The 27,945-nt window shown below is 40.0% G+C and overlaps 2 protein-coding genes across 8 annotated transcripts in view; one reads left to right on the top strand and one right to left on the bottom strand.

The window, feature by feature from the left end:
- Window positions 1–24,601, top strand: part of asap2a (ArfGAP with SH3 domain, ankyrin repeat and PH domain 2a) — a 41,325-nt gene extending 16,724 nt beyond the window's left edge. The window contains exons 4-30 of one of the 7 annotated variants that reach the window (XM_016678278.1): window positions 211–285; window positions 3,711–3,760; window positions 3,947–3,970; window positions 5,410–5,539; window positions 6,639–6,724; window positions 6,790–6,865; window positions 7,799–7,885; window positions 8,327–8,335; window positions 9,592–9,695; window positions 10,268–10,337; window positions 10,527–10,614; window positions 11,042–11,090; window positions 11,245–11,411; window positions 12,005–12,138; window positions 12,475–12,569; window positions 13,389–13,578; window positions 13,651–13,736; window positions 14,670–14,785; window positions 15,055–15,122; window positions 15,195–15,302; window positions 16,154–16,388; window positions 16,519–16,671; window positions 18,027–18,132; window positions 18,254–18,312; window positions 18,456–18,523; window positions 19,533–19,661; window positions 22,909–24,601. In XM_016678278.1, the coding sequence (XP_016533764.1) occupies window positions 211–285; window positions 3,711–3,760; window positions 3,947–3,970; window positions 5,410–5,539; window positions 6,639–6,724; window positions 6,790–6,865; window positions 7,799–7,885; window positions 8,327–8,335; window positions 9,592–9,695; window positions 10,268–10,337; window positions 10,527–10,614; window positions 11,042–11,090; window positions 11,245–11,411; window positions 12,005–12,138; window positions 12,475–12,569; window positions 13,389–13,578; window positions 13,651–13,736; window positions 14,670–14,785; window positions 15,055–15,122; window positions 15,195–15,302; window positions 16,154–16,388; window positions 16,519–16,671; window positions 18,027–18,132; window positions 18,254–18,312; window positions 18,456–18,523; window positions 19,533–19,661; window positions 22,909–22,983 (2,637 nt within the window). In that variant the 3' untranslated portion in view covers window positions 22,984–24,601. The remainder of the gene's footprint in view (window positions 1–210; window positions 286–3,710; window positions 3,761–3,946; window positions 3,971–5,409; window positions 5,540–6,638; window positions 6,725–6,789; window positions 6,866–7,798; window positions 7,886–8,326; window positions 8,336–9,591; window positions 9,696–10,267; window positions 10,338–10,526; window positions 10,615–11,041; window positions 11,091–11,244; window positions 11,412–12,004; window positions 12,139–12,474; window positions 12,570–13,388; window positions 13,579–13,650; window positions 13,737–14,669; window positions 14,786–15,054; window positions 15,123–15,194; window positions 15,303–16,153; window positions 16,389–16,518; window positions 16,672–18,026; window positions 18,133–18,253; window positions 18,313–18,455; window positions 18,524–19,532; window positions 19,662–22,908) is intronic. The other 6 variants (XM_016678281.1, XM_016678282.1, XM_007565528.2 and 3 more) reach the window with 6 other exon arrangements.
- Window positions 24,602–26,132: 1,531 nt separating this feature from the next.
- The window catches only part of LOC103147289 (integrin beta-1-binding protein 1-like), a 3,605-nt gene continuing 1,792 nt past the window's right edge, over window positions 26,133–27,945 (bottom strand). Inside the window, exons 3-5 of the mRNA XM_016678274.1 lie at window positions 27,761–27,938; window positions 26,926–27,075; window positions 26,133–26,850 (exon numbers count right to left, since the gene is read on the bottom strand). Of these exons, the coding sequence (XP_016533760.1) occupies window positions 26,779–26,850; window positions 26,926–27,075; window positions 27,761–27,938 (400 nt within the window). The 3' untranslated portion in view covers window positions 26,133–26,778. The remainder of the gene's footprint in view (window positions 26,851–26,925; window positions 27,076–27,760; window positions 27,939–27,945) is intronic.

The following is a 27,945-nucleotide window of genomic DNA, read 5'->3' as shown; positions in this document are numbered from 1 at the left end:
TGTGTGTGTGTGTGTGTGCTCTCTAAAACCTCTCAGGTCCATCTCAGCTGGGTCCCAACACGTAAACCGCTCTCTCACAGAAATCCAGCCAAAGATTTGATCAGATTTTCATCTCTTCCTGAATTAAAACAAACGTTTTACTATTTTCACTGGTTTGATTCCAGCAGTTGCTGAGTTTTAATCTGTAAAATTTCCTCCGTCTTCCTCCAGTTCCAGAACATGAACAACATCATCACGTTCCCCCTGGACAGCCTGCTGAAAGGAGACCTGAAGGGCGTCAAAGGGGTAAAGCTGCTGGTTACTGAAGGTCTTTATGAAAGAAACGTAGAACTTTATTCTAGAACCGCCCGGGTCCTGAAGGAACCAAACGGTTTGAGAACTGTCGGCGCAGCAGAAGGATGTGACGTTTATAACTGGATAAAATAACGTTAAAATAATCCAGACCTGTACAGAATCTCCTGCGTGTCGGACCCGTCTGACAGTTTGGGATCTTTGGTGCCTGAGACGGAGATTAAGGTCCAGTAAGGAGCGATAATCTGAGCCAGACAGCCGAGTGTCCAGCAGCCATGCTCTGTAATCCAATCGCAGCTCGTTACTGTCCCTGACAGTCTGTGACCTTTCACCCCAGAGACACATGATTGGCTTTGGTTTCCACGAAGTTTGATGTGATTAAAGAAAGCGGTCTAACGAGCCGGTTGCCATGGATACACGTGTTGCCCTCATGACCTCGGCTGCTTTCCTCCCGTCCCGTGACTTTTCCCTGTCTGTCATTTCCTGTCTTTGTCTTCTCGTCTGTGTTTTAACTCAGCTCCTTCCTTTCCCTGGAGTACGGCTCAGTTTCTGTAATTCTTCCCACTTATCTCTCATTACGCCTCAGATGATTCTCATTACCCGACCGACAGCCAATGAGCCGCTGGCTGCTTTATATTTGGATGCGCATCTCGAGAAATGAGCCGGGGGAAAAGAAGAAAACTCTGCCAGCCAGTAGTCGGCTAACACTGCTTCAATTATCCCGCCTCCTTTTGGTCTGAGAAAGTGTCCAGACCTGCAGGACAGCATGATTAAGTGATGGTTAAAGTGGATGTTGTAAAACATTGAGGAAGTCTGCAGACAAATTAACTCAAGAACGAGATAAGGCAGCGCATTATGCAGCCATTACTCTTTCTGCTTCAGATTAAATTGATCTGTAATAAAGATTAAAACCCTGCTGCTGAAGTTTGGACTCTGGATATAAAGAAATGTCCTTTTTATGGTGAGACCTTCAGATTTGCATTAGTTAATGTGGGCTCAGATGAGAAAAACATAATTTAAGTCATTCTGCATTCACTGGACCTTGGAAATGGGAAGTTGCAGCATTTTACCATCAGTTATTAAGGATTAGTGGCTCTAAGATGCACAGAAGAACCTACTGACAGCAGATTTCTCATAAAGTCACTAAAAAATAAAACCCATCTTCTGCTTTCTGCTGCAAATCTGAAGGTTTTGGTGAAAAAATGCTGAAAAGTAACACGATGGTGGAAAGCTACAAGCTTCAACTGTGTAGCATGGCAGTGGCAGAGTCATGGTGTGGAGGACTTCAGCTGAAGGAGGGACTGGTGCACTGAAATCAAAACCAAGACTAGCACCCCATGCTAATATTAGGTGATGTTAGCTAGCGCCATAAAACCTCCAGTTTACACTGAAGACGGGTAGCTAGCTTAATATTTATAGCTAATATTGACTAAATCTTTGTGTAAGGGCTGGGTAAGGAATTGTGCTACAGAGGGAGATTGCTAACATTAGCTCGCTAGCTTTGCTAACATCGCTTAAACATAGCTAACATTTCTTTGTACTTCTTTTCTAAGTGATGATCAAAGTTTGACACAGTCCACAGTCGCCGTTCGTTTCCTCATGCATGTTGTTTTTATATTCTTTCTGAAATTTTTTTAGTTAAATTGTGCTGAAGATTTAGCAGACATCTTCTCCCAGTCTGGACAATCACTGCTCACTTTCTTGGAGCGCGAGTGAATGGGTGGCGAGCGGTAACAAAAATACGTAGTCAGCAGTGAGTTGGATTATTTCTTGTTTTGTATCGGTGTGTTTTACACCCATTGAAAGCGAGGATGTTAAATAACTTTGACTTTATCCTGGCTATTTACAGAAGCTAATGCGAGGAGAGGAAACGGTCTTCCCCGTTCAAAATAAGAGCATGAATATAAACATGTAACTACTTGAAGAATTGAAAGTTTACAAAACAGTCAAGTACATTAGAACCTTAGGATTTATCAAGACAAATTAATTTGGGAACCTAAATCTGCTAAATGTTTTCAATGTTAGCTAAACGGAAAGTTAGCTTAGCTATATGCAGATTAGCTTAAGTGAGCCCACCACTATCCACAACCTGTAAAAATGAACATGGAGATGCTTCTCCAGACCCAAAATTACCCGTTTCTCAAACCCTTTCAGTCAAATCCTGTAGAAAACCTGCAGACTGAGGACTGATGTTGATTTAAACAGTCTGCGGCGGCGAAGCTGCACACCCAGCTGTGCAGAAACATCTGCAAGGTTTAGTCTGGATCGCTGTTCCTTCTCCATCCTGCAGTCAGTTTCAGGCTCAGGAGGGAAGCCCTGGAAGTCCTCTGCCCTCCTGGGAAGTGCTTTGCCCGGCGCTCTTTGCCCTTCCCAGAAATATCTGTGTGGTATTTTTAGCCATTGTTGCCATTTTCCCCCTTCTCTGGCTCTGACACTTCCTTCCGCTAAACCTTTCTCCTCTCTCAGTCCCTCGCCGCCTCCCTTTCTTTCACCGTTTCCTTCTTAGCCCCGCTCTTTCACTGGGGGATCAGCTTTTGTCGCGTCTCTTTGTGCTCCTCTTGGTGAGTGGGAGTGACGGGAAGAGCCTGGATGCCAACAGGTTGAGGTCACCGGTCGGATCCAAAGTTACAGACTCTCCTGAGAAAACCGAGATCAAACATGAAAGATGAGAGTGGAGTTAGACATTTTGCTGAATGAGGATTTCATCAGCACTGAGGATGACTCAGCAAATACAGTCACAGTTTTTTGGTTTTCAGGACATTTTATTGGGATTTTATTGTGGTTAAGCCATCGTTACTGCAGAGTACCTCCAGCTGGATGCAGAGCATCAGTTTTGAAATCTTGCTTCAGATTCTCTGTTGGATTTAGGTCTGGCCTTTGATTAAGCCATTCTGACATGTGACTGTGTTAGTAAGTAATTAATTGCATCATTTTAACTCGTTAAAAACGTAACCCAGTTGTTTGATTCTAATTAAAGTGTCCAAATTATTTTAGGTATTCAAGCCTAAAATAGCATCTCAATGCTAAACACGTAGCTAACGCTAATGTTAGCATCCACAGTTCACCATCAATGATCAGGACTTCCTGAAACTGGAAAGATGAACTTTTCTGCAATGTGATGATTAAATAACTTAAATAAGATTAAAACTGAGCTCGGATGTTTATTACTTCAATAATTTAGCAGCCAGAATTTTTTTGGAGTTGAAAATGTTGATTATTTTGTGGATTGAAATGCGATTAATTATTTACAAATCCTGCAGTTAATCTGACTAAAACGTCTAATTGAATCCCAGCACTAATTAATTTATGTATAAAACAATTAAACACCATCTACTCGTAATCTTCTACTTCAGCCTTTTGTGCTGTTTGGTGTTATTTCATTCACTGAATTGTCTTTTCTTTCCTGTTCCGTTTTGCAGGATCTGAAAAAGCCTTTTGACAAAGCCTGGAAGGATTACGAAACCAAAGTGTAAGAAAATCCATTTTTATGTGTCTAATGAGCCGACGTCTTGGTTTCTTTTTAATAAACTAACTATCGCTGTAATGATTTAAGTAAATGTGTTTTGCCGTTCTGAGTGTCTGCCTTCAACACGTCCTTGTTGTCGCGTGGAGAAACCAGGAGTATTTATGCCACTTTTATGTGTTTTACAAGCAGCAAAGGACATTCTTTACTGAGAGGGTAACCCGTCTTCCTGTGATGCAGCTCAGACTTTGTGCTGACACAGAGGACATGGTGGTGTGAATGTCCCCGGCTGTCTCAGCTTATTATTTCACTCTACTCATGGGGAAACCGTCAGTAGAGGCCCGTTTCCTGCTTGTTTTTCTCCTTCGTCCGGGATCCTCGCCTCATCTTTGTGTCTGCTTTAATAAGAACGGTTTTCTTATTCTGAGCCTTTTGCATCAGCTTGTTGTGTTTCAGTTGTTCCCAGCAGACAGACTAAACACACCAACCAGAAACCAGCTTTAAAATCCTGCTTCAGGACTTTTAAGGCTGTGAAACAGTATTCTTCCTCCTTAGATATTTCAGATTATCCAAGAAATGTTTATGAAATTTAAAAAAAACTATGATTTCCTTCATAAAAGGAAATTAAATCGTGAATTGCTTTTAGAACTGCTTTTAAAATTTCTTGGATTTTCTCGAGTTGATGATCAGGAAACTGAGTTTGTTGTTTTAAATAAACAGCAAATTAAAATGTTGAGCCGCTGCATGAGATCGCCTCTTTTTCTATCTGTTTGTTAAAAACCAGCCCTAAATGTTGTCTGACGAGCAGCTTGGTGCTCAATTTAACGTATAAGTGAAATATTTTCTCCTAATTTGACGAGGAAAAGCTCTGAATTAGACCTTTCAAAATGAGATTGGTCCTTTTATGTTGTATTATTTGGAGTTAATTGGTTCGTTAACCAATTAACTCCAAATAATTGGAGTTAATTGGTTAACCAATTAACTCCAATTGGTTAACCAATTAACCAATTGTTAATTGGGTTGTTCCTGAAACTGAAACTGGTTTTCTTGATGCTTCTTTAATCCAGAGGTGTCCAAAGTGCGGCGCAGGGGCCGTTTGTGGCACTTGAAATTATTTTTTGTGGCCCCCAACTGCAGTTCAAGAATGATACTTATTAGTTAATTTTTAATCAGAGTAAAATGTTTATTGCCATAATTTTCTTACAATGAAAATTACAACATAAGTAACTTTTATATTAGTGGAACCAAATTTATCCAGGTATTTTTACTGAAAATCCGACTTTGCTGCACCAAATTAGCTTTAATTTAATAAATCAAATACAGATAAATATATCAGGTGTTCTGAAAGAGTTTGACCCAAATCCTAATTTTATAACATTTGTAAAACTGAGCCTAAAATAATTTGAAAACTAGATGCCTTTTATTCTAATACAGTAAATGTGGCTGTAAATCAGACTTCTGTATTTTTATAGTTTTTTACTTTTTCTTTTCTTGACCTGCGCATATTTTTGACTCTGTAAACAGAAGGAAAGATCAAAACTCGCCTCCAGCTGACGGCTTGCAGGGCTGATTTTTTTTATTTTATGTTTTCCGCCATATTTTTCCGTTTCTGTGTTTGTGTTGCTTTGACCTGTGGCAGCGTTTCTTCCTGCCAGGACCAAAATCGAGAAGGAGAAGAAGGAGCACGCTCGGCAGCACGGGATGATCCGGACGGAGATCAGCGGGGCGGAAATAGCCGAGGAGATGGAGAAGGAGAGGCGCTTCTTCCAGCTGCAGATGTGCGAGGTCAGAGTTCGCTTCAGGATCACATAATGAACGTTTATATTTAAATATTGCACATCGTGTCACGGCCAGATGATTATCATTTCCATCTAACGTTACCTCAACATCTTCTTCTGAAAATATTTTAATATTGAACATGCAGAGATTAATCTTAATGGGAAAAACTAACCGACATTTAGCTTTGCTGTTCTGTTCAAAATGTTTCTGAAATGTTGCGCGTGAAATTATATTAATCAACTACGTTGGTGTCGTTCAAATACTTAAAAGCTGCAGTATGTAACTTTTTAATTTATTTAATTTTCCTTTGGAAAAATAAAATATTTTTGAATTTTTATGTTTTTACATATTTGTTGAAACAACCAATCAGAGTCAGGAGGCGGTTCTTAGCGCTGTCAATCACAATCTTCTTTGGCGCTGCCAGTTTATTCCTGTCGGCAAAGCACGATCTGAATGCTAAGGCTAGTTTGCAAAGCCAACGGTTTTCCTTTAACTGTAGGTTGCTTTTCCCCCATTAGCACATTTAGCAACAAGTGCATCAGGATGATTGACAGCACTAAGACCTGCCTCCTGGCTCTTATTGGCTGTTTTTGGTCCATTTCTTCGGACAGCTGTAGCAGCTCAGAGGAGGTGAAGGCAGCTGGTCTTTTCACAGATTATCTGTCTCATAATGTCTCGACATGGGGAGAGTTTTAACAAATATGTAAAAAACATAGTTTTTTTATAAAAGTTGCATTCTTTAACATTGTCATTTTCACAGACTTGAACTAAAAATGCTTTCAGTTTAACCTTTCTTTGGTCCCTCTCTTTCTCCTTTTCCCATCATCTCTGGTTTTACTTCACTGCTGAAAGCAGCGCAGCTTCACAGGCAGCCATTTTTGGTTTTTCAAAATAAAGTAAATCTTACTTTAAATCAATTTCAGAATCTGATTATGGTTCACATAAGTGCAGAACTGTAGGCTATTTAACACATGGGTCCATGTAGAGGAAACTGCAGCGCTGCTTCACTTTGAGGGTTTTTCTTTGAAGCGTCTCTGGAAGATGAAAGCGATGAGTCTGAACCCCGCCTGACCTCCGCTCTGATCTGCATTCGATCTGATTACAGTACCTCCTCAAAGTCAACGAGATCAAGATCAAGAAGGGGGTGGACCTGCTGCAGAACCTCATCAAGTACTTCCACGCACAGTGCAAGTAAGGTTCCTCAGACGGGCCGACGTGTGCAGCTCCGTCCCGTTGTTGACTCTGCTGTTGTCCAGTTTCTTTCAGGACGGCCTGAAAGCCGTGGAGAACCTGAAGCCGTCGATAGAGAAACTGGCTACAGATCTGCACACGGTAAGAACGCTTTTATCTCCTCCACTTCTGGTGATTACCTGTTCATTATGTTGTACAATCAAAATAAAGGGTGATTGACAGCACTAAGACCCGCCTCCTGGCTCTGATTGGTTGTTTCTAGTTAACAATGGGAGAAGGAAGAGCAGCTTGTTATTTTTCTGTCTTATATCAAACTGTCAGGATATGACGACAGTTTAAACAAATATGTGAAATTTACATGCTTCAGTTTTAAACAATGGTTTAACAAGCAAAGCAAATGCAAACGATAAATGTTGTAACCACAGAAAATAGGAGCAGAGAGGGAAACGCTGCAATTAGTAAAAACAGCAAGTATGAAACTCTGCAAACTTGCTCCACAAAACGGAAGTCCTCCAGACCACCAGGGGGAGTCGACCAAAAAAAGAACAAAATGGAGTTTAAATAAAGGTTTGTTATGCTTCCTCCCCCTAGTGGCCTGGAGGACTTCCGTTGGTGAGTCGAGTTTGCAGCTTTTCATATTAGCGGTTGTTTTTGTTATTTGCCTTTCTCTTTCTTGCAGAATTTTTCTGTTGCATTTGTGTTTGGAGTTTGTGTCGTTCGTGTTTGCAGCTGTTTGCTGTGAGTTTCCTCCTGTTTACCTCCGTATTTAATCTGGTCTAGAGGAAAACAGACAAGAATCAGACAGACTGGACACAAACATTTCTGTCTTTAACAAACTTTAGTGGCTCCATTTTTGCTTTGATAACTTGACTCAGGAATGCAGTAGAAGCAAGAAATGCTGCCACCTGCTGGTGGGAGTTGGTATCACTTGAACCCAATGTTTTTGTCTGTTTTTGAGGAAAATTTGCAATAAACTCGCATAAACGCGACAACATGGAGTTACTGATTGTGTTGTTTATGACTGCTGCTTTTTCTGTTCTGTGTTTGACGTGAGTTTTTGTTTCTGTGGGTCAGATCAAGCAGGCGCAGGATGAGGAGAGGAAACAGCTGACTCAGCTGAGAGACGTCCTGAAAACGGCTCTGCAGGTGGAGCAGAAGGAGGTGAGACGCATAACAAGTAGTCGGGTTACAACCACAAACCTTAATGGGTTTTACTCTGATTTCATGTCCAACTGAGCGTAGTGCAGTCCAACAGGACCAAAACCAGGAAAACTCTCAGCCTGTGTTTCTTCACACCTGGTGGACAAAAAGAACCTGCAGCTGTAATCTTGGTTGATAAAAAATAATTTATGCTCTACTGCATGTTGGTGTTTTACATTTACTCCCAAAAAACACATTGATGTTTGTGGTAATCATTAAAAAGTGGAAATCGTTTTTTGTTTCAGATTCTGTCTGTGGCGACATTCATTGTTGTTTAATAACCTTAACATGCTTACATGCAGAAATGTGACATATTTTTAAAGTGAAACAACGTAAAGTTTGTCCTTTTTTCTAAAAATGTCTCCTCTCTCCTGCTGCTGCCGTCACGGTTCATAAAACAAGGCGAGGAGAGTAAGTGGATTTGTTCCCTTCTCTGTTTGTTACTTTAAGGCTCCAGTGGTGCATTTTTATTCTGTTGGTTTTGTGCTTTTTTTTTACACTTTAAAAACTTTATTTAGTTTCTGTTGGTTCATTTTTTCATGACAAAGTTAGACTGTTGTTTTTCTTACAGGAATTTTATGTGTCTGCAGATGGAGTCAGACTTCAGTTCTTTACCCGTCATAAAGGAAATGACCTCATTCTGACAGAAATATTTTCTTTTCATCCATTTAGTGGTGGTTGTTGTTGTTGCTACAATTGAATATGAAAAATCTCATTTGTGTCCATCTGTTGATGCAGATTATCTCCTCTCTTTTTATTTCTTTTGTCTGGAAACTTGAAATTAAACCAGAAGGCATGAATAGACTGGATCAGATTTAGACGGAAAGCTTTCTGATTCGTCTTGAAAACAACCGGCCTCCAGCTGCTGGATCTGTCATGTTTGCACCATGTGTTGCAGCTGCTGGCATGGAGAATATTCCCCTTTTACAGGAAAAACGGCTTTAATTAGGTCCTGATTAATCTGGGAGCATCTGTCTAAAAGCTGGAGGAGGAGAGGGAATCCAGAAGAGGCTGTTGTGTCTGTTAACTTCACACCCAGATGGATCTGCGGAGCACAGTGAGGAGGTTGTGGGTTTGAATCCCGACCAAAAACCTTCCAGCTTCGATTCATAATTCAAATTTTAAAAATTACCCAAAAAGGAAATTAGATGTTGCTGTAACTCATGTCATCCAAAATATATCAGAAATTGCTGAGGTTGCTGTAACTTTCTGACTTTCAAACAATTTTCAGGAAAAGAGACGACATTTAACGATAATCATTTATTTACCCAGCCCTGCTATTCCACCTCCTTAGCTTTTGCTGCTTCTCTTTAAATCTCTAATGGGAGGAAGAAACGGTTTGAACTTCCTGGAATCGTCTTTTTCAACTCCTCTGGGATTTATGGCCGGTAGATCAGGTGTCATCAGCTGCTCCCTCGTTGCCATGGTTACACATATTAGCAACTGTATGAAAGTAAATAAAGAGCAAAAATTATTCCTTAATCTGACAGAAAATATATTGATTACATGATCCGTTTTTTTTTTTTTTTTTTTAACTCAAAGTTCATCGGCGTGCGTTAGTGGAAGTTCATCTAGAAAATTATCTGATTTTATTTGATTTAATTTATGCGTTTTGAGATTTCTCCTCCCCCCCTGACATGTCGTCTGTGCCGGCTGTGTTTTCCCAGGATTCCCAGGTGCGGCAGAGCGCGACGTACAGCCTGCACCAGCCGCAGGGCAACAAGGAGCACGGCACCGAGCGCAGCGGCTTCCTGTTCAAGAAGAGCGACGGGTGAGAGCCGATCTGCATGTCACTCCGCGTTTCTTCTCTTCATTTTAATAATTAATTCATCCATATGGGACCAAATATAAATTATTTTTAACCCAGAAATGTTTTTTTTTTTTTTTTTTTAAGAATATGGCTGTTCAGATCATGAAATTCAAGCATAGCCGTGGAAAGTTAAGTGGAAGGAAAAAGTTGTAGTGATACAGCCTGATCTGAGCCCTGCTTTAATGACCCTAGTAGCATTGGGTTTGGTTTATTATACGTTTATTTACATTATTTATTATTATAAAGAGAAAAATGATAAGCAGAACCAACAGCAGAACCTCAGGCTGATCATGTTCCCGTCACGCTGCACTGACAGCTTTCCAGGCAAAAGGAGCCCCAACCGGCTGCTCAGTATAGTTTTCTTTCTTTGATGTTTTGAAAAAAAATTCTGTTAATTATAGGGATTTTAAATTGAAATGCTGAACTGTTTATTAAGGTATAACTGGGAATTTAAATTAACTTTTTAGCCTCTTTTTGGTTAATAATGAATCTGTTTGGCTTTGTTGGCTTATGCCTGAATCCTCTGTGTTCAGGTTGAGAAAAGTCTGGCAGAAGAGAAAATGCATGGCTAAAAACGGATACCTCACCATCTCACACGGCACAGTAAGTTCAGTTCTGACCTCTGACCCCGCCACCTGCAGGCCTGTTTCGTTTCCCAGCAACCCAGGGAGATTTCAGGCCTGTTCCCATGTCTGGACGCATCACAGGCGTCCGACTCGCAGCAGCTTATCAGATGTTTCCTTTGGCCGCATTCCATTAAACATTCCCGCTCACTCGGCTCGTCTCTGCTAGGCTAACAGGCCGCCGGCTAAACTCAACCTGCTGACCTGCCAGGTGAAGCACAACCCTGAGGAGAAGAGGAGCTTCGACCTCATTTCACGTAGGTTTCATATCTGTGGCTTTGCTTTGACAGCTGTGGCTTTTTGTTTGGTTTTTGGCTTGAGTTTAGCTCTTATCAGCGCTTTTCCCACAGACTTTGGTCGCAACTGTCACTGTGAAGAGTTTAGTTTTAGTTCAGCAGCAGCAAAAGTTCACACTTAGGATTTCTGATTCACGTGACGGAAAGCTCTGTCTTAGCTTTCCGTCACGTGAGCTGAATTACTGAGTTACAGTTTGCGCTAGAGCGCTAACTGTGAAATTAGCTGTGCTATTAGCGCCTTAGTGGAAATGTGGCCACCACTGTTTAGTTGTAATGTGACAAGATGTGAAACAAATGAAGACATGTGGCTACTTCTGCATGGGTGTAGCTGCTTGGTATGTAAACCAGGAATATTTGACTAAATTAAATTTGTCTCTTTTTGTTCTAGATGACCGAACGTATCATTTTCAAGCTGAGGACGAACAGGACTGTCAGATGTACGTACCAGTTCCCTCACTTCGTCCTTCTTACCGTCTTTCCCAACGCTTTCGATCTCAAACCCAGCCACCGTTTTCCTCCCTCTTCTCCTCGCCTTCTTCTTTTTCCCACTGAACTCTAAAGCTGCTTTATTGTTTTATCTCCTCACTCCAGCTGGATCTCGGTTCTGCAGAACAGTAAGGAGGAGGCGTTAAATCAGGCGTTTAAAGGCGACCACCATGTTGGCGAGAACAACATCGTTCAGGAGCTGACGAAGGCGATCCTGGGGGAAGTGAAGAGGATGACGGGGAACGACGTGTGCTGCGACTGCGGAGCGCCCAGTGAGTCGCAAACACAGAAACCCTCCCATCACTGAGGCTCTGCCGCGTAGTTCTGGAAAACATTAACAGCTTTGGACAGATCCACATTTAATGTTAATTTATAACAATACTCAGTTATACATCTATAAAAACAAACAGCTATTTATTCTTGTCAAATTTAATGAATGCCATTTCTCAAGGAGAAACCAGGTGATAATAAATAAATGAGTTAAAGGTGTAGAAAACTAAAGTGTCATCAGCACAGAATGAATGTGTAGTGCTCTGTCTACGCTTGTTTTCACTGCATATGTAGAGGGAAACATGATGGGCAGCAGCGAAGAGCACCAAATGTTTTCAAGTGCTAACAGAAAAATTAGCTGCACTACAGATCAGCAGAATCCACCATTTTGTAGTTGAATGTGAATAAATGTAAACAAATGAAGGAATGTGACTACTTTTGCATTTTAATGTAATGTAAGGGTTGTAAAAACAGAAGGCGCTGCTTGACGTCCGTCACTTCCCAAGCTAACAGCTTTATGTGAGGAAACATCAAAGTTTTGTCAGAAGTTGCAGGAATCATGTCTGTTTTTGGATGATCTGTTTTTGCTCCTCAGATCCGACGTGGCTGTCCACCAACCTGGGCGTCCTCACCTGTATTGAATGTTCAGGGATCCACAGGGAGCTCGGCGTCCACTACTCTCGGATCCAGTCCCTCACTCTGGATGTCCTCAGCACCTCTGAGCTCTTGGTACAAATATTCTCCTTTGTTCTGCGTCATTGATTTTTCTCTGTCTGTGTGGAAACAATAAGAGGATGCAGCATCCTCAGCCTCATTCTTCCTCCCAAAATGAGGGTAGCTGAGATTGAGTTGGGCTTTTTTTCAAATCACGGTTTGGTGCAGAGATTTACAGCCGGTGGGACATCTGGGATTAAACGCTTCCAGTCGGGATTGTTTAAGACGCCACAGTCGGGCGCGGCTGGCTCCGCTGTCAACGCTCAGGACAGGGGCGTGTTAGCCGCACTGCTGCTCTCGGTTCAGAAAAACGACTCGGTTGAATTTATCTGTGTGTGTTTTTCTCCACAGCTGGCCAAGAACGTGGGGAATGCAGGCTTTAATGAAATCATGGAAGCTTGTTTGAATGCTGAAAACGTGGTGAAACCGAACCCAGCGAGTGACATGTAAGTCTGCTCCACTGGCTCTGTGGAAGACGAAGATTAAATTACAAATTTGCACCATCACTTAACATTTAGAGTTGGGTAGTAACTAGTTACATTTACTCAATTACATTTTGTAGAGTGACGTTTTCGAAATAATTTACGTTTAGGAGTATTTTTACTTGAGTCAAAGTAAAACATATTTTTAAGTATTTCTGCTCTTGAGTGAAATTTCTGTATTTTCTACACACTGAATGAAAAACATGTTTCAGCAAAAATCTCAGACATTCAGCAAAGCTTGTAAAAAAGAAAAATATCAGTTTTGCTCTTCACCACTTTGGCCTTTATGGAAGAAGAAAACCTCACTGTGAAATATTAAAAATAATGAAAGCTGGTCAACGATGAGAAACCGTTGGTCCCAGGGAAACCTTTGGATTAGGAAGTTGGATTCCTAATCCCAATTTAGCTGCTTTACTCTCACACATCTGAGTGTATGCTCAATACTATTTTTCTTCAGAGGGAGAAATCACTCAATGCAAGACACAAAATGTATGGAAAGTCCAAAATGTTCTCATTTATTCGTAGGAATGACGATGCATAGATACTGGCACAAACGAGCGTCTTTTTCGGATTGGTTTATGATCTACTAACAAATAAACAAACAAAAGCAGGTGTGAACAAATGCATACCGCAGCTTAATGAAAATCCGTTTTTTTAAGATACTGATCTGTTATTATACTCAACTTTATATTCGTCTCTCACAGTTTGTGACAAAATGTGAATTCTTAGGGGAGGTGAACCTCGTTTTCACTGAGTAGTTACGTCTCTGCTTCCCTTCACCAGGCAGACGAGGAAAGACTTCATCACGTCCAAATACATCGAGAAGCGCTTTGCCAGGAAGAGGGGCGCCGACGCGGCGGCGCGGCTCCACACACTGTGCGAGGCGGTGAAGGCGCGGGACATCTTCTCCCTCATCCAGGTCTACGCCGAGGGGCTGGATCTCATGGAGCCGATACCGCTCGCCAACGGACATGTAACAGAACAAAGCTCTTCGGCTTTTCCTCCGCTTGTCCTCCATATTTCTAAAATGGCGGTTTCTCTTCAGGAACAGGGAGAGACGGCGCTTCATCTGGCCGTCAGGCTGGTAGACAGAACGTCTCTTCACATCGTCGACTTTCTCACTCAGAACAGGTAAACGGAGCGAAGACGACTACGGCTCATTAAAGCTGCAGGATGTAACTTTGATAAAAAATGTTTTTTTTATATATGTGACTGTTTGAGACAGATAATCTGTGAAACGATCGATCTCCTTCATCTCCTCCCTGAGCTGCTATCACTGCCTGAAAAAATGCACCAAAAACAACCAATCAGAATCAGGAGGCGGGACTTGACGATGTTGGTCATTCTCATGTATTCGCTGCTAAATGTGCTAATGGTGGAAAAACGACTTACTGTTGCACGAAAACCGTTTATCTGGCGCCATTAGTGGCTACGCTAACAAGCTTTAGCATTCATGACAGGCTTTGCTAAATACAGAATAGCAGATTGTGATTGACAGCGCTAAGACCCGCCTCCTGTCTCTGATTGGTTGTTTCTAGTTAGCACTAGGAGAAGGAAGAGGAGATGAATAAATATTTTTACAGATTTTCTGTCTCCACTTTAGTTTACCTCAGACACACAAACTTCTCCAGTTTGTGGGTCTAAAGTAGGGGAGTCCAAAGTGTGGTTCCGGGGCCATTTGCAGCCCTTGAAATGATTTTTATTGGACACCCCGTTAAAATTTTGTTAACAAAATGGAAAACAACTGAAAACAACACATTTACATTTTTTTAAAATAAGACTACAGTCCAAAGTCTTTATGTTTTAGTTGTGTAAGGATTCACAGATTTCATAAAAAAAACAAAAAACTTTTGTTTATTGAGCAGGTAGTTTATTAAACAAGACAGAAAATTCACATTAAACTCATGTTTTCATTTTAAATTTAATCAATATTTGGCCCACAAGTAGTTTAATTTTGCCAGATTTGGCCCAAATCTGCGACCCCACTGTTTTAATGCAACAAAAATGTCTTTTTCTAGGCTCTTAAATCAACCAGAGTAAAGTGTTTATTTTTTTCCTGTTCAGTTTGAATCTGGACAAGCAGACGGCCAAAGGCAGCACAGCGCTGCACTACTGCTGCCTGACCGACAACAGCGAATGTCTGAAGCTGCTGCTGAGAGGAAAAGCCTCCATAGACATTGGTAAGTTCAGCATGTTGAATTTATTCAGAAGTCGTTTCCTCATAATCAGGTTCCCACACAGAGAACAAACCATGCTGGCCTTTTCCCTCAACACTCATGTTTGTGCTCTGAAAACAACAAAACAGCCAGATAACAGATTCAGAGAAGCTGCTCAGTGTGGGAAACGGCTTAATTACATAGGAGAGAAAATGGGCAGCATGTTTGTCCTCGTCTGCAGCGGGAATTAGAGGGCAATAACACGCCACTACTGTTTTTATTTCCACTTTCAGCGAACGAAGCCGGCGAGACGCCACTGGATATCGCCCGGAGGCTCAAACATGCTCAGTGTGAGGAGCTGGTGAGTATTAAAACCTGCCAGAGTCTCCATCATGCCTCAGGAGCTGTCAGTAAGCTGTGTGTGTGTTTACAGCTCAATCAAGCTCTGGCAGGAAAATTCAACGCTCACGTCCACGTTGAGTACGAGTGGCGCCTGAAGCACGAGGACCTGGATGAGAGCGATGAGGATCTGGATGAGAAGGTGAGAAAAACGTTATAAAATGTCAGGATTACCACTGTTGATTTAGAAATGGACATCATGAATCTAAATGATTACATTGAATCCTAAAATTGTTACTTTATGTTGAAATTACGTCGTTGATTTTAAATATCTTGTGTTTGTATTTCAAAATAACGAAATATCAGAGTTATAACATTAAATCTATACGAGTTATGACTTTGAAATTTTAACAGTAACTTAACCAAAATCAACTTTCTTTGCAGATAAACTCATAAATTAATCCTCAAGGGCAAATTTACAGTGAAAAAACTGTACAGATTGTGAGATTTTTGTGTAAATTTACTCAATTTTGCAATAATTTATCTAAAACCATCTCAGTGCTGCCCTCTTTAGGTTGAGCAGTGGCTACTGCAGTTGAATTTTCCTGTTGGTTCCACCGATATAGTTTGGTTGATGTCAGCGTCACATAGATGGTTTACAATCATCTCACTCTGACTTGTGCCCCATTTTTACCAGAAAAGTTGTTAGATTTGTTGCTGGTTGTGTTTTATTGACAAATAAAAATTGCTAAATACATCGACAAAGTTAAGTTGGGAACATTGCGTTCCCTCTTCCTGTCCGCACCTGTTCACACTTAGCCACGCCCCCAGTAATTTGGCTCCACCCACTGATGAAATGTTTCAACATTTGTTGGGGGAAGGGCTGTGTTTTCACAAGGAGGTTAGTTACACTTTAAAATTATTTTGTATTTCAAAATTAGAATCTAATCCTACAATTAAGATTTTTTTTGAGTTTTAAATTGTGAGAAGCTGTGGAAATTAGTTTCTTGCTGGAACATCTGGGAATAAATCCTTCCTTTTAACCTCTTCCAGCCGAGCCCCCATCGGAGAGACGACCGTCCCGTCAGCTGTTACGCCCCCAGCAGTAACTCCCACCTGCAGTCCGGTCTGGGGCCCGCTGGCCGGGACGGAGCGGGCCTCAGCAAGGACAAGCACCGCCTCTTTATGCCCAGCCTAGTGAACAACGAGACTTACGGCACCATCCTCAACACCGGCTCCTCTCAGTCGGCCTCCACCTCTGCTCCACCGCTGCCCCCAAGGAACCTGGGTAAGACCTCGTGTTGACAGAAACTCAGGACCGGGAAGGGCCAGAAATATCTAGATGTAATTTGTGAGAATAAATGTATTCAGATAAAGTCCAGATAAGCATGAAGTTCCTCCATTCCCATCACTTTCAGCCCAGTTCTCCTCTGTGGGGGGGATCGGTCAGTCTGCCACCTCCAGCACCTGGAAACCCGGTTCTTTAGACCTGGTCGGCCGGCAGCGGTCGTCCTCAGACCCTCCCAACATGCACCCTCCTGTTCCCCCAATGAGGCTCACTTCTACTGGAGGTATGAACCCAAGCGATGAGACCAAATTATCATCATTTGTTGTCCAATTTGGAAAAGTCAATTTGTAACACAACGTACTCGACTCAATACAAAAACATTACAAGTCAACAAACATCATTTAAAGAAATTAGATCACATATACTTGCCCTGTTATTTTACAGAGTACTTTTACCAAACAAAATGTATAGAAACCTTGTCTGTGATACGTTCAAGCCAGGCAATGATTGAAGATGTTCAAAATGACTTAATAAGATTACTGACATATAAAAAATTCCTGAGAAATGACAGCCATTGGTAGCTGTTCTAGCTTGGAGTTACATCTCATTACATCTGTTTAATTTTTTTTGTACTATCCCGCCATCTCAGTTTTGTAAATTAATTTTGTAATTGGTTAAACGGTTCCATTTAAATTCTGAAATGCTAATGTTAGCATAACTGTTATTGCATTTTAGAAAAATACAGTGATATTCAAGTACCTTTTGAAAAAAAAAAACCTTTAAATAGGTGTTATTTTTCATAAACAAAAAACATTTTTGTATTAAAATCTTTTTTTGTTTGTTTGATGCAATGTTCTAATCTGAAATGTCTTGTCATTAGCCGTGGATGAAAAACCAACACAACTAAGATTAGCACTACATCAACATGTTTTTACTCAAGTGAAAGTAAAAAGTAACCATCTAAGAAATTACTTAAGAATAAGAAGGTATTTGGTAAGAGGCTACTTAAATTCTACTGTATAATGTGAGATCCTGTTAGCAAAGCACATAATATTGGCTAATGTTAGCAAAGATGCCAAAAGTAGCATTTTAACTTCAGCTATTCCGTCTTTAGCGAAGATGATGGTTTTATCATTTAAGCTAATGACAGTCACTTGGATTTTGTTAGCATGGCAGATGGTGTTGGCTAATACTACTTGCATTTAGAAAATGCTAGTACATTTGCTAAATTTAGCTAGAAGGTCATGTTTGCTTTCAATAGATGATATGCTCATGGAAGCATATTAGCTAATGTCAGTGTTTTGTTAATAGCATATAGCTTCCTGTTAGCCAGATAATAACAGTTAAAAGCTAGATAATAGGTGTTGCTCACAAGTGGAAGCATGGGGTAATGTTAGCATTTTCAAAATAAGATATTTGTTTGTTTCAGTTTCTTTATTATCATTGATGATTTTATGTAAAAATCCCTCTTTGCACCATCATCTCCTGAAGTATCCAAGTTTCCTCATGAAGTTCAGTCTGATCTCTACCTTCACTGCTGCATTTCAGTCATACATTCACTGGTTTCCATTATCTTAAAAAAGAGTCCATTGTTGAGAGGTTTATTATTCTAAAATCTTGTTCCGATGTGTGTTGTAGGTCTGGGTCCTGCCCCCGTAGCCAAGATGGAAGCTATGAGCATCCAGTCCAAGTCAGGTCAGGGTCCACTGGGGACCCGGTCAGTGCCACCCAAATCCCCTGCTGGGTAAGAACAAAAAGAAAAGGTGGAGTCATGTAAACATCACGGCTCTAACATTAATGTAATAAATGTGCAGCAGTGCTGCTGGTATCTTCAATGGTAAACTGAATATTTATTTTACTTTCAGCAATGATAAAAGCTTCAGCCGAGGATTCCTGAATCAAAGTGAATCTGTAGAACGAGCAGGTGAGTAAATAAACAGGAAGGCATCCATATAACAGAAGGTAGCATGTTATACTGTCCATCTGCTGGAGTTTTTTCCACCTTCCCTTTGAAAGCATGGAAAGTTTTGCTGTTTGTGTGATGTAGTTTCCTGTTTCCTGTTCCAGCTAAGGAAGTGCCAGGATGCCCCCAGAACTCGGTGCCTCCGGCCCCCGCATCAAGGAAAGCATTTCCAGTAAGTCTTTCATTTGTCTTCATATTCATCCAGGTTGTATTTTAGTCAGTTGTTTGTTTTGTTACACAGCGTCATTATATTTTCATTTCTTTTCTTTGTTTGTGTTCTGTAATCTTTCTTCTTGTTGTTCCAGAGTTTATATTGACTTCCTGTCCATTAAATCTGCTTCCTGTAGTCCACATGTGGGCTTTGACTAAGACTCTCCTCTCTCACTTTGAATAAAGAAGTTGTTTTAAGCCCAGTTTCTAGAGGATGCAAACATGGAATATCTGTTTGGATATGCTCCTCTTATTGTTAGACATAACAACCAAACTGATAAAAATCTCCCTAAATATCTCGTCAGCAACAATTGGCATGGATAATTAACACATTTACAGTTTGTTCTCTAGCCACTTATTCTCAGGGTTTGCAGCTGTTATTGTACAGGTTGAACCAAGTCAAAGATTATCTTAAACTGTAAAAACAAATAGTGGAAAATGTTTTTTTTTTTAGCTGCAAAGACAGGAAAGTTAATAAATAATGATTTTTCTGCCGATTACTTAGGAAGGTTCAGTTTTTTTAATACTTTTACATACTCACTAGCTTCATTTCCTTTTTAAAACAAATAAAAATGTTTATTTTATTATTCATAAAATGAGGTGAATTATTTATTTGCATCTTTTAATGTATGTCCAATATTGTATAAAAAGCTATAAATCATTAAGTTAACAAGCTGCAGAATGTGACAATATTTTTCTTCAATTGTCAAAATAATTGATTGCTAAAATAATTTAGTTGCATCCCTGGTTTGAAGGTTTTCCTCTTATGTTACTTTTATTTTAATCAGTATCATGTACACCTTTTGATGTATTGCACATGAATAATTCGCTGCAGGATTAGTAACTGTTTACCTGATGATGGTTCAATATTTTAACCCCTTCCTGAATTAAATCGCCAAGAGAAAAGTTTGGGTAACACTAGGAAATTGGGCCTAAGACTCAAATCAAACCTTTGCCTGTTTTTGTTCTAGTTTCCTCAGAAGCAGAGACCTAAGCGGGTAAAGGCCATCTACAACTGCATAGCTGACAACCCAGACGAGCTGACGTTTTCCGAGGGCGAGGTGATCGTGGTGGATGGAGAGGAGGACCAGGAGTGGTGGGTTAGTATCGTTTAAAACTGTTCCCATGAAATCACAAAGCGTGGTCAGTCCGTGTGACTCTCTCGGACCTCTTTGGAGCCATGTTGGCTGAAATCAGAAAGCTGACCTCATCCTAGCCAACACCACCCACACACTTTCCCAACCTTGTCCTCTTTTTCCACCCACTGATGCTGATTCCTCTGTTAGCGGGGTCCAGCTGCAGCCTGTTTTCATCTGAGCCACGCAGATGTGGCCGTATGGAAGTCTGTTTTTATCTGAGCCATGTATGAAGATGTTTCTATTTAATCAATTTCCCTTTCTTTAGAAATAACAAAATTTGTGTCAAATGCTTATGCTGGTTTGTGCTAATATCAGTTCAAAGATATTAATAAATGTTTCCAGAGGTCATCATCAATATATTCGAAGCAAAAGCAGCACAAATTGTTGCTGCATGTAAATGTAGCTGAGTTTATTGACACCAAATTTGTTTGATCAGTGTCAATCAACTATGTTTGTGCTGCTTTTGCTTTGAAGGTATTGATGGTGATATGGAGGAAGACTTTGCATCAATATCACTTACTATCAGATTACTGCATTGTTCAGTAATCAGATTTGTTTCCTGACTTGTTGCTTTTATTTGTGAACATTACCGGAGCAGAACATGTCCCAGCTTTTTATTTTCAGGTCTAGACAACGTTTAAAATGACTTACTTTCTTCTTTACCATCCCAGGTAATATGAAAGAGGGAATCTCAGTAGTTGGACATTTGATGTGATTAGACTGTGGTTGACCTGTGTGCCGTTTAGATGTTCACCTCGACTCAGTTCTGCTTCAGAAAATCCTGGTTTTAGTTGATTAGGATGTGGTTAATTAGAGGAGATGATCTGCTGTGCCTTACAAAAGTATTCACACTCATGCAACACATTTAGTCTTGTCAGAAATAGTTTGTTTTTTTTAGCAGTTGACATTGAAGACGTCTGATCTAAACCATTAATTGTAACTCTGGATACAGTTTTTTTGCAGCATTCAACAGGTTTTCTTCCAGGTTTGTTCTGTATTAGCTCCATCCGTCTTCCCTTCCTCTCTCACTAATCTGAAGGAAACCATTTCCCTCTCCATGATGCAGCCACCACCGTTTACTATCAGGGATGGTGTGTTTTACAGTGTTATTTGACCTTCTGGAAACATGGCCACACAGGAAATTTCTTTTCCTCAATTAAAAATGTTACCATTGTATTTATGCTTTACTTGCAGTGAGTCAGTCACTGAAAACCATCTATCTGCTTCTTCCACTTCACTAATTTGTGTTTCTCTTGCCCAGAAAATCTCAATAAAAATGTGGTTGTAATGTAACATGTAATGTGAATACGTTTGGAAAGGATTGAATTTAAAAGCTCCTTGGGTAGTCATGAAGAAAACTTTTACTTGTAGTTGGAAGTAGAAAATGATCTGATTTCCAAAAGGTTTATAGAAGTAAAACAACAAAAACCAGAGGAAACCAATTTTTAAAGCAGGTAGTGTTGATGGGTGCTTTTGTTTTCTGTCCAAAAGTCTCACAGAATTGAATTAGAAAAGCCTAAAAAAATAAATAAAAATGACAAATTACTTTGTTTTATTATATACTTTTGGACGTCAGCTCATCTTTTTTCCTTCCAGTATGTTTAGCCATTTATCACAACTTAGTCAGATGATTTGGTTTTAAATTAATTAGTGTTGGATCATCTGAGTGAAAATGGTTATTCATTAAAACCAACCAGTTGTGTGTTTGTGTGTGTGTTCAGCAGGGATCTAACATCCAGCCACATTTGATGGCTGGTCTGGGAAAGATCTGTGAAAAGGCTTAACATTAATGTATCTTTTATTGCAACACCATAACATCACACTGAGAAATATCAGCTTTAATTAAATGAGCCACTTAGCCAAAGGCGTTTATTACTGCTGTTAATAACCTTCTTTTGCTAGCAGGGCAGCATTGAGGCTGCAGAGGATCTGGGGTCTAAAGTGGTTGATTTTGTGTTTGAGATATTTATGACTTGATTTGGCCACGTTTTGGATCCTAATAATATAATTTGCATACATTTAATATTTAATTTATTTCTATTTAATGACCCAATGATGTCCCAGTTTTAGTTTACAGGCCAAGTCCAGGAGATTTTTATTTAAAATGTCCTGATAATTCAACAGGTTTGTGACAGATCCCACGCCATATCCATATCCATTTAGTCTACGTTCACACAGCACAGGATATGCGCCAGACTTTTTCACTGCCCAATTCCAAACTTTTCACCCTAATGAGATCTGATTTGTGCCACTTCCACATGTGGACTTGAATCACATCGCATTGTTTTAAAAGCGTCTGCAGTCTGATGGTCATGACGCATTTTATCCAACGCAGTAAATCTGGATGTAAGCAATAACTAAAAAAATTATAATTATAAAATAAATCTGTGTCAATCAAGAGCATCACATCCAAACAGACTTCTCTCCAGAAGCTGCAGTCAGTGTTGCACTAAAGGCCGTTGTTGTAAGCTGTTCTTTCGTTTTATCAGCTTCCTTCGTCTGGTTCTGAGCTGGAAACTAAGCTGTCACTCTGAACAACTTTATAACCCATCCATGGTCAGCAGTGGCCATCTTTACTGCCATAAACGGAGCGCTGCTTTAAACTGTTCACACAGAAGTCTAATTGCGGTTCCATTTAATTACCGTAGTAGAAAAAACAACCATGCAGATAAAAAATAGGTTATCAGCAAGAAATTGTGTTTAAGCATCAAGACCTGCTGTGTTGAACAGGGACCATTAAAGCCCCAGTAAAGGTGAGCAAACTCTGCTTACTTTTGTGACTGTAGGATGGAAAAACTTTGACCTTTCATGCTTCCAAACCAAATGGCTTCCTTTGGCATCTAATGGTTTCTATGGAGACCACAAGATGTCACACTTTGCTGCTGTTGATCTTTGAAGATTAGCTTCCTCTACTGGCTAGTAGCACACGGACTGCATCACGTCATATTTATACCCCAGAGAAACGAAAGCTCTGTATTGTCAGGGGACTAATCACTTTGTTGGTAATTATTCCTTAAAATTTAGATTTTTCTAAATTTTCTGTGTGAAATAATGGTGCTGCAATAAAAACACTATTTATTTAGCGTTTTTTACATCTTCAGAAATAATTGTGTGTTTTTTAGATGATCTAATTCAGTAAGAGCTGTTTATTTTTTCCTCCATTTGGTTTTCAGTTCTTTTCTAACCTTTCTGTCTTTCTTCTGCACAGCTGGGCCACATAGAAGGAGATCCAATGAGAAGAGGCGCCTTCCCCGTCACCTTCGTCCTCTTCATCACCGACTGACGGACCGTTCGGGTCCTCTGGAGGCGTCACAAGATGCTGCGTTGGTCGGCAGCCATCCGTCTGAGGACCCATGAGGTTCAGCTCCTCACTCAGAATCTAAAGAAATCAATGTTTTCACTGAACAATCTTTGGCAATAAACAAACTCTTTCTGTCACAAACCATGTTTTAACAAAATGAAGGTCACATGAACAGTGTTTATTTCATCTCTAGAGCCGCAGTGTGCAGGAAAATCGATTTTAACACCTCTAAATGTGAACTTAGACAACATGCTTACATTCCATACCTGTGCATGTAGATGCAGTGTTTGTAGATCTTTAGTGACGCTCCTGTGTGGAGGATTTTTCCTAATGGTGCTAAATTAACCTCAGTATTCTCCAAGCCAGCAGAGCTGCTCCTCCTCCTTCCCTCCGCAGCTGGAAGAAAAACACTTCCTGACTTTTGTGATGAATTTATGCTAATGCATCTCTCACACACACACACACACACACACACCTGTTTTAGTTTCATGTAGTGGTCTACCATCGGCTTGGGTATGTGACTCATAGTCAAATAGAAATGTATCAGAATGGTCAAGCAGCTTTTATTTAAACAGAAAATAATTATTAGTTATAATATCTGTTCATTATAAGTGTGAAACAGAATCTTTCAGATATCACATGCCAACACCGCCATCGATAGCTGGCTGGACGGTGTTTTAACTGCAAAAACAAGCGGGGGAAGCAATAGAAAACTCATTCTGGTTTCAGTTGACGAACGTTTTGTTTGCTTATGTTACCCACTGGTGGAATGGCAGCCTGGGAGGACAGCTGTGTTGCTTATATTGCCAACAGCCACTGTTAGGTTATTATATTGACGGGCTACAAGCTCAGATAGTATCCACCCAAACCAGGTCTGTACCTTTATCCACCCAAACCAGGTCTGTACCTTTATCCACCCAAACCAGGTCTCCGCCGGTAACCGCCCCATTCCTTTAGGTCACACAGCAACTTCTAAACAAGCTGGTTGTTGCGTTCTTGATAAATGATGAAGGTCTTTGGTTCTCATTTCATATGAAAAGAATGAGACGTTTGTGTTGGAAGTGATGAGTCGTCTGTGCATAATAAGCTGCATGTTACAAGAAGAGATTTAAAACTGTTGGAATGTGAAGTAAAGTGGGAGAACGGTTGTCTTTAGTAACAGGCTGCTTTCTTTAGTCAGCATCAAGCCTGAGACCCTCAACACAACCACCCAGGAAGGTCCTCACTGTTTGGGCTCATGACATGTAGATGCTTTTAAAAATAGTGTACTTAACGTCATCGTAGTTGCAGAGCAACTTATTGTTGATATTGTTGATATTTAAGCATTTAACCTGAAATCAGAGCCTTCCATGGATTTGTGAATGACAAGAAGAGGATCTGTCTCTTCGTTCAATGTAAGAACTCACTGGAAACAAGATGTAATGACCTATTTATGTAAATAGATTTGGGTTTTGTTTGAGTATTTAAGAGGTCAGAGCGGTTAATGTCTTCCAGCGACTTCCGCCATGAGACAAACTGTCTGATCACCACTAACCTGACTCCTAACGTGCAAGGAAATGGGAAAAGTTCAACTGGAAAAATAAATTATGGAATAATGTCATAAGGCTTTGTGTGATTGTTTGGAGTTTTTAATTGACTCATTTACTGTCCAACAGCAACCAGTTTTTTCCCCACCAAGCAGGCAAAAAGAAAAACAAAAACACGTTTTCAAAGCTTTAAAATAATGCACTAAGGGCTCCCTCTACTGGTGAGAATTTAAAAATGCACACATCACCTTCTCCCAAAATACGAACGGACAAATCCAGACAGAGTTGAAAAAAATATGAAGCCAATCAAAACCCACATAAATGTATCTGGAATGATTTGCTTAAGTATTTACAACCCCAGAACTTTGGCCCATTACAATCACGTTTTATTTGGATTATACCAACACATAGCGGTGAGTAATTAAGTGAAAGGGCAATATTACATAGTTTTAAACATCTGAAAAGTGTTATTCCTTCACTCTGATGGCCCTGAATAAAATCTGATGCAACTAATTGCCTTCAAATGTCACCTCATTAGAAAATTAACCTCGGCGTAAACACGATTATTCTGTAGGGGAGCTAATTTTTCAGTTAGCTTCTCATAAATTACTTTTCTGGTTTACAAACCAGCCAACTTACTTGCCTGCTTTGTCAACGTTCAGTTGAATAAAGTCCATCATCTCTGAAGTTTTGGTTTTCGACTGTTAATTCCACAGTTGGCCAGATGTTTGTATACTGCTCAAAAAATAAAGGGAACACTCAAATAACGCATCCTAGATCTGAATGAATGAAATATTCTCATTGAATACTTTGTTCTGTACAAAGTTGAATGTGCTGACAACAAAATCACACAAAAATCATCAATGGAAACAAATTTATTAACCAATGGAGGCCTGGATTTGGAGCCACACACAAAATTAAAGTGAAATGTTCCCTTTATTTTTTTGAGCAGTATATTTATGCTCGCATTTTGAAGTGAGTGAAGACTGTTTTCGCAGGTCTGTTTCCTCCCCTTGTTCTTTATTTTTTTTTAAGAAACAGCGAGTGGCAAATATACAACAAATGACTTAAATGTACAGAAAAACACATGAACAAACAAACTTTCAAATATAAAATGTAGCGCATTAGCAGCACTAATATGTTGGATTAGCGCTTCAGCATTAGCTTCTGCTACTCATGTTTGTGTATCACTTTATTGTTAGCCAAACTGTTTGATTAGTGTTTTCAAGTTAGCATAAATACCATATTGGCATAGCGTACTAGCGGAACTACTGCTTTAGCATTAGCGTTGTTTGATTAGTGCTTTAAGTTTAACACAGCTAACACACCCACTCCACAGGAAAACGTGGTAGTAGCAGCATCATTCTGTGGGGTTGCTTTTGGTTTATTTGTATGGAGAATCTGAGCAGTACAAATAAATAAAACCGGTTTTACAATGTGAATAACTTAAGGCTGAGGTAATGGTTCACCTTCCTGCAGTATATTACTGTGTAGGGTTGGCCTAGTCAAAGAAAGGACCTAAATCTAACTGAAGCTGGATGCTTTCCATCCATCTTGACTGAATTTAGTTGGTTTTAAAAATTAAAAATCACTCAAAATCCCACATAAAAAACACCACATCAAGTCATTTATTTTTTTTTTCCTCACATTTTGAACAAAGTGAAACAGAAAACTTATCGTACAACATGAAGTCCACAACTGTAAACAGAAGTCCCGCAACATGCACATAAAACAGAATATCTGCAGACATAATCACTGTAATAAATCAATTCAAAACAAGGATTTGGTACCAAATGTTTTTACCAATTAAACTAAAAATCTAAAAACAGAGGTTTTAAAAACTGACTGTACCAATACTGTCATGAGGAAAACAACATGATTGTTTCCTCAGAGAGGAGCAACCTTTGAACTTGTACCCTGTTGTTTTGGTGCCGATTAATGTTTCCCATCTACTGCAAACGGGCTGGAGCATTTTGTACCATTTAGCATTTCAATTTATATTAAATCACTTTTTAGAAATGCTCTGCTTTTTGGTGTTTAGTTTGAAAATACAAAAGTAAACAGAAATACATTCAATGAGGGGGTAAATAAAACACTCACAGTAAATCCGTCGACCACGGGTTGGTTAAATATTTAAAACACTGAAAGGTGACCAGACGCAGCAGCCTGGATACCTTCTGCTACAAAGCAGGTGCATCCTGGGTAAGCTAATGCTACGCCGGCGGCTGATGGGCGTAAAAGCGGAGCCGCGTCAGGGTTTGTTTGACGACAGGGCGCAGTCGAAAGAGGCCGACAGCACCTTGCAGATGTTCTGAGCTTGCTCCTGTTCAGACACAGACGGATCAGTTGACGATGAAAACGAACCCCAGCAGGTGCATTAATATTTAAAAGCACTTACCGAGCTGCTGCACTGGTACACCCAGATGCTGCACTGCTGCTGCTTCGTGTCAGTGGTCTTCAGAGCCAGCAGGTTCTTCCCGGCGCCCAGGCCGTCGTCGTAGCACAGCATGCGAACGATCAGGTAGAGAGGGTGTCGATGCAGCACGTCCTGCCCAGAGGACACGACAAACCCACCGAGTGCATGAAGGGATTCGTGACTGATTAGTTATCTAACCATCGGGTAATTTACTTATTGATTAGTCGTGATTAAATGATTGATCAACTAATCGTCAGCTAACAATTGATTAGTCATTAATTGGTTAATTGTCAGCTAAATTAGTTATTGAGTAGTTGTGATTAATTGTTCAATTAATCACCAGCTCATTTAGCGATCAATTAATCAGTTGGTTGATCATCAAGTCTTTTAGTATTTGATTAATCGATAAGTGTTTACAGACTGAAAAACATGCCAATTCCTGAAACACTCACAGCAGTAATAAAATCTAAAATTACAAAATATACACATATATGCATGTATTTATGTACATTTTGCATTTGGGATGGAAAACCTTCTGTCTGCAAATGTGATCTACACAGAATCCCTCAAGTGGCATTTCAGCTTCACCTGGTTCAGATTCTCTGAAGGAAATCTCCCATTATGCACCTTTTATTATCTGATTATTAATTGGTTAGTCCAATCATATTCAAGCAGAACAGACTGAGCTGCGGTGTTTTTATTATTTTTTAGCTGTAGAAAAGATAAAAAAAATCTTTATAAATATGTTTTACCTTTGCATGCGAGAAAACTAAACTGTGTTTTGTTTTTAAAACCAAATGGTAGCTGAGCTACTCACACACTGGTCTACTGACGCCACTTTGACCCCGTGCTTGGATACTCCCAGGACCATCTCCTCATCTCCAGGAACAAACGGCAGTTTTCCATCTTGCTGTGAAGAAATGCAGGATATTCCATTCTTACACCAAATATAACATGTTTGTTTTGCCACATGTGGTTTCAACTTAATGATTTGTCTAGGCG

The sequence above is a fragment of the Poecilia formosa genome, unplaced genomic scaffold, assembly GCF_000485575.1.
Source record: "Poecilia formosa unplaced genomic scaffold, Poecilia_formosa-5.1.2 Scaffold178, whole genome shotgun sequence".
NCBI classification, from domain to species: domain Eukaryota; kingdom Metazoa; phylum Chordata; class Actinopteri; order Cyprinodontiformes; family Poeciliidae; genus Poecilia; species Poecilia formosa.
This window is presented reverse-complemented; position numbering and strand designations above follow the sequence as displayed.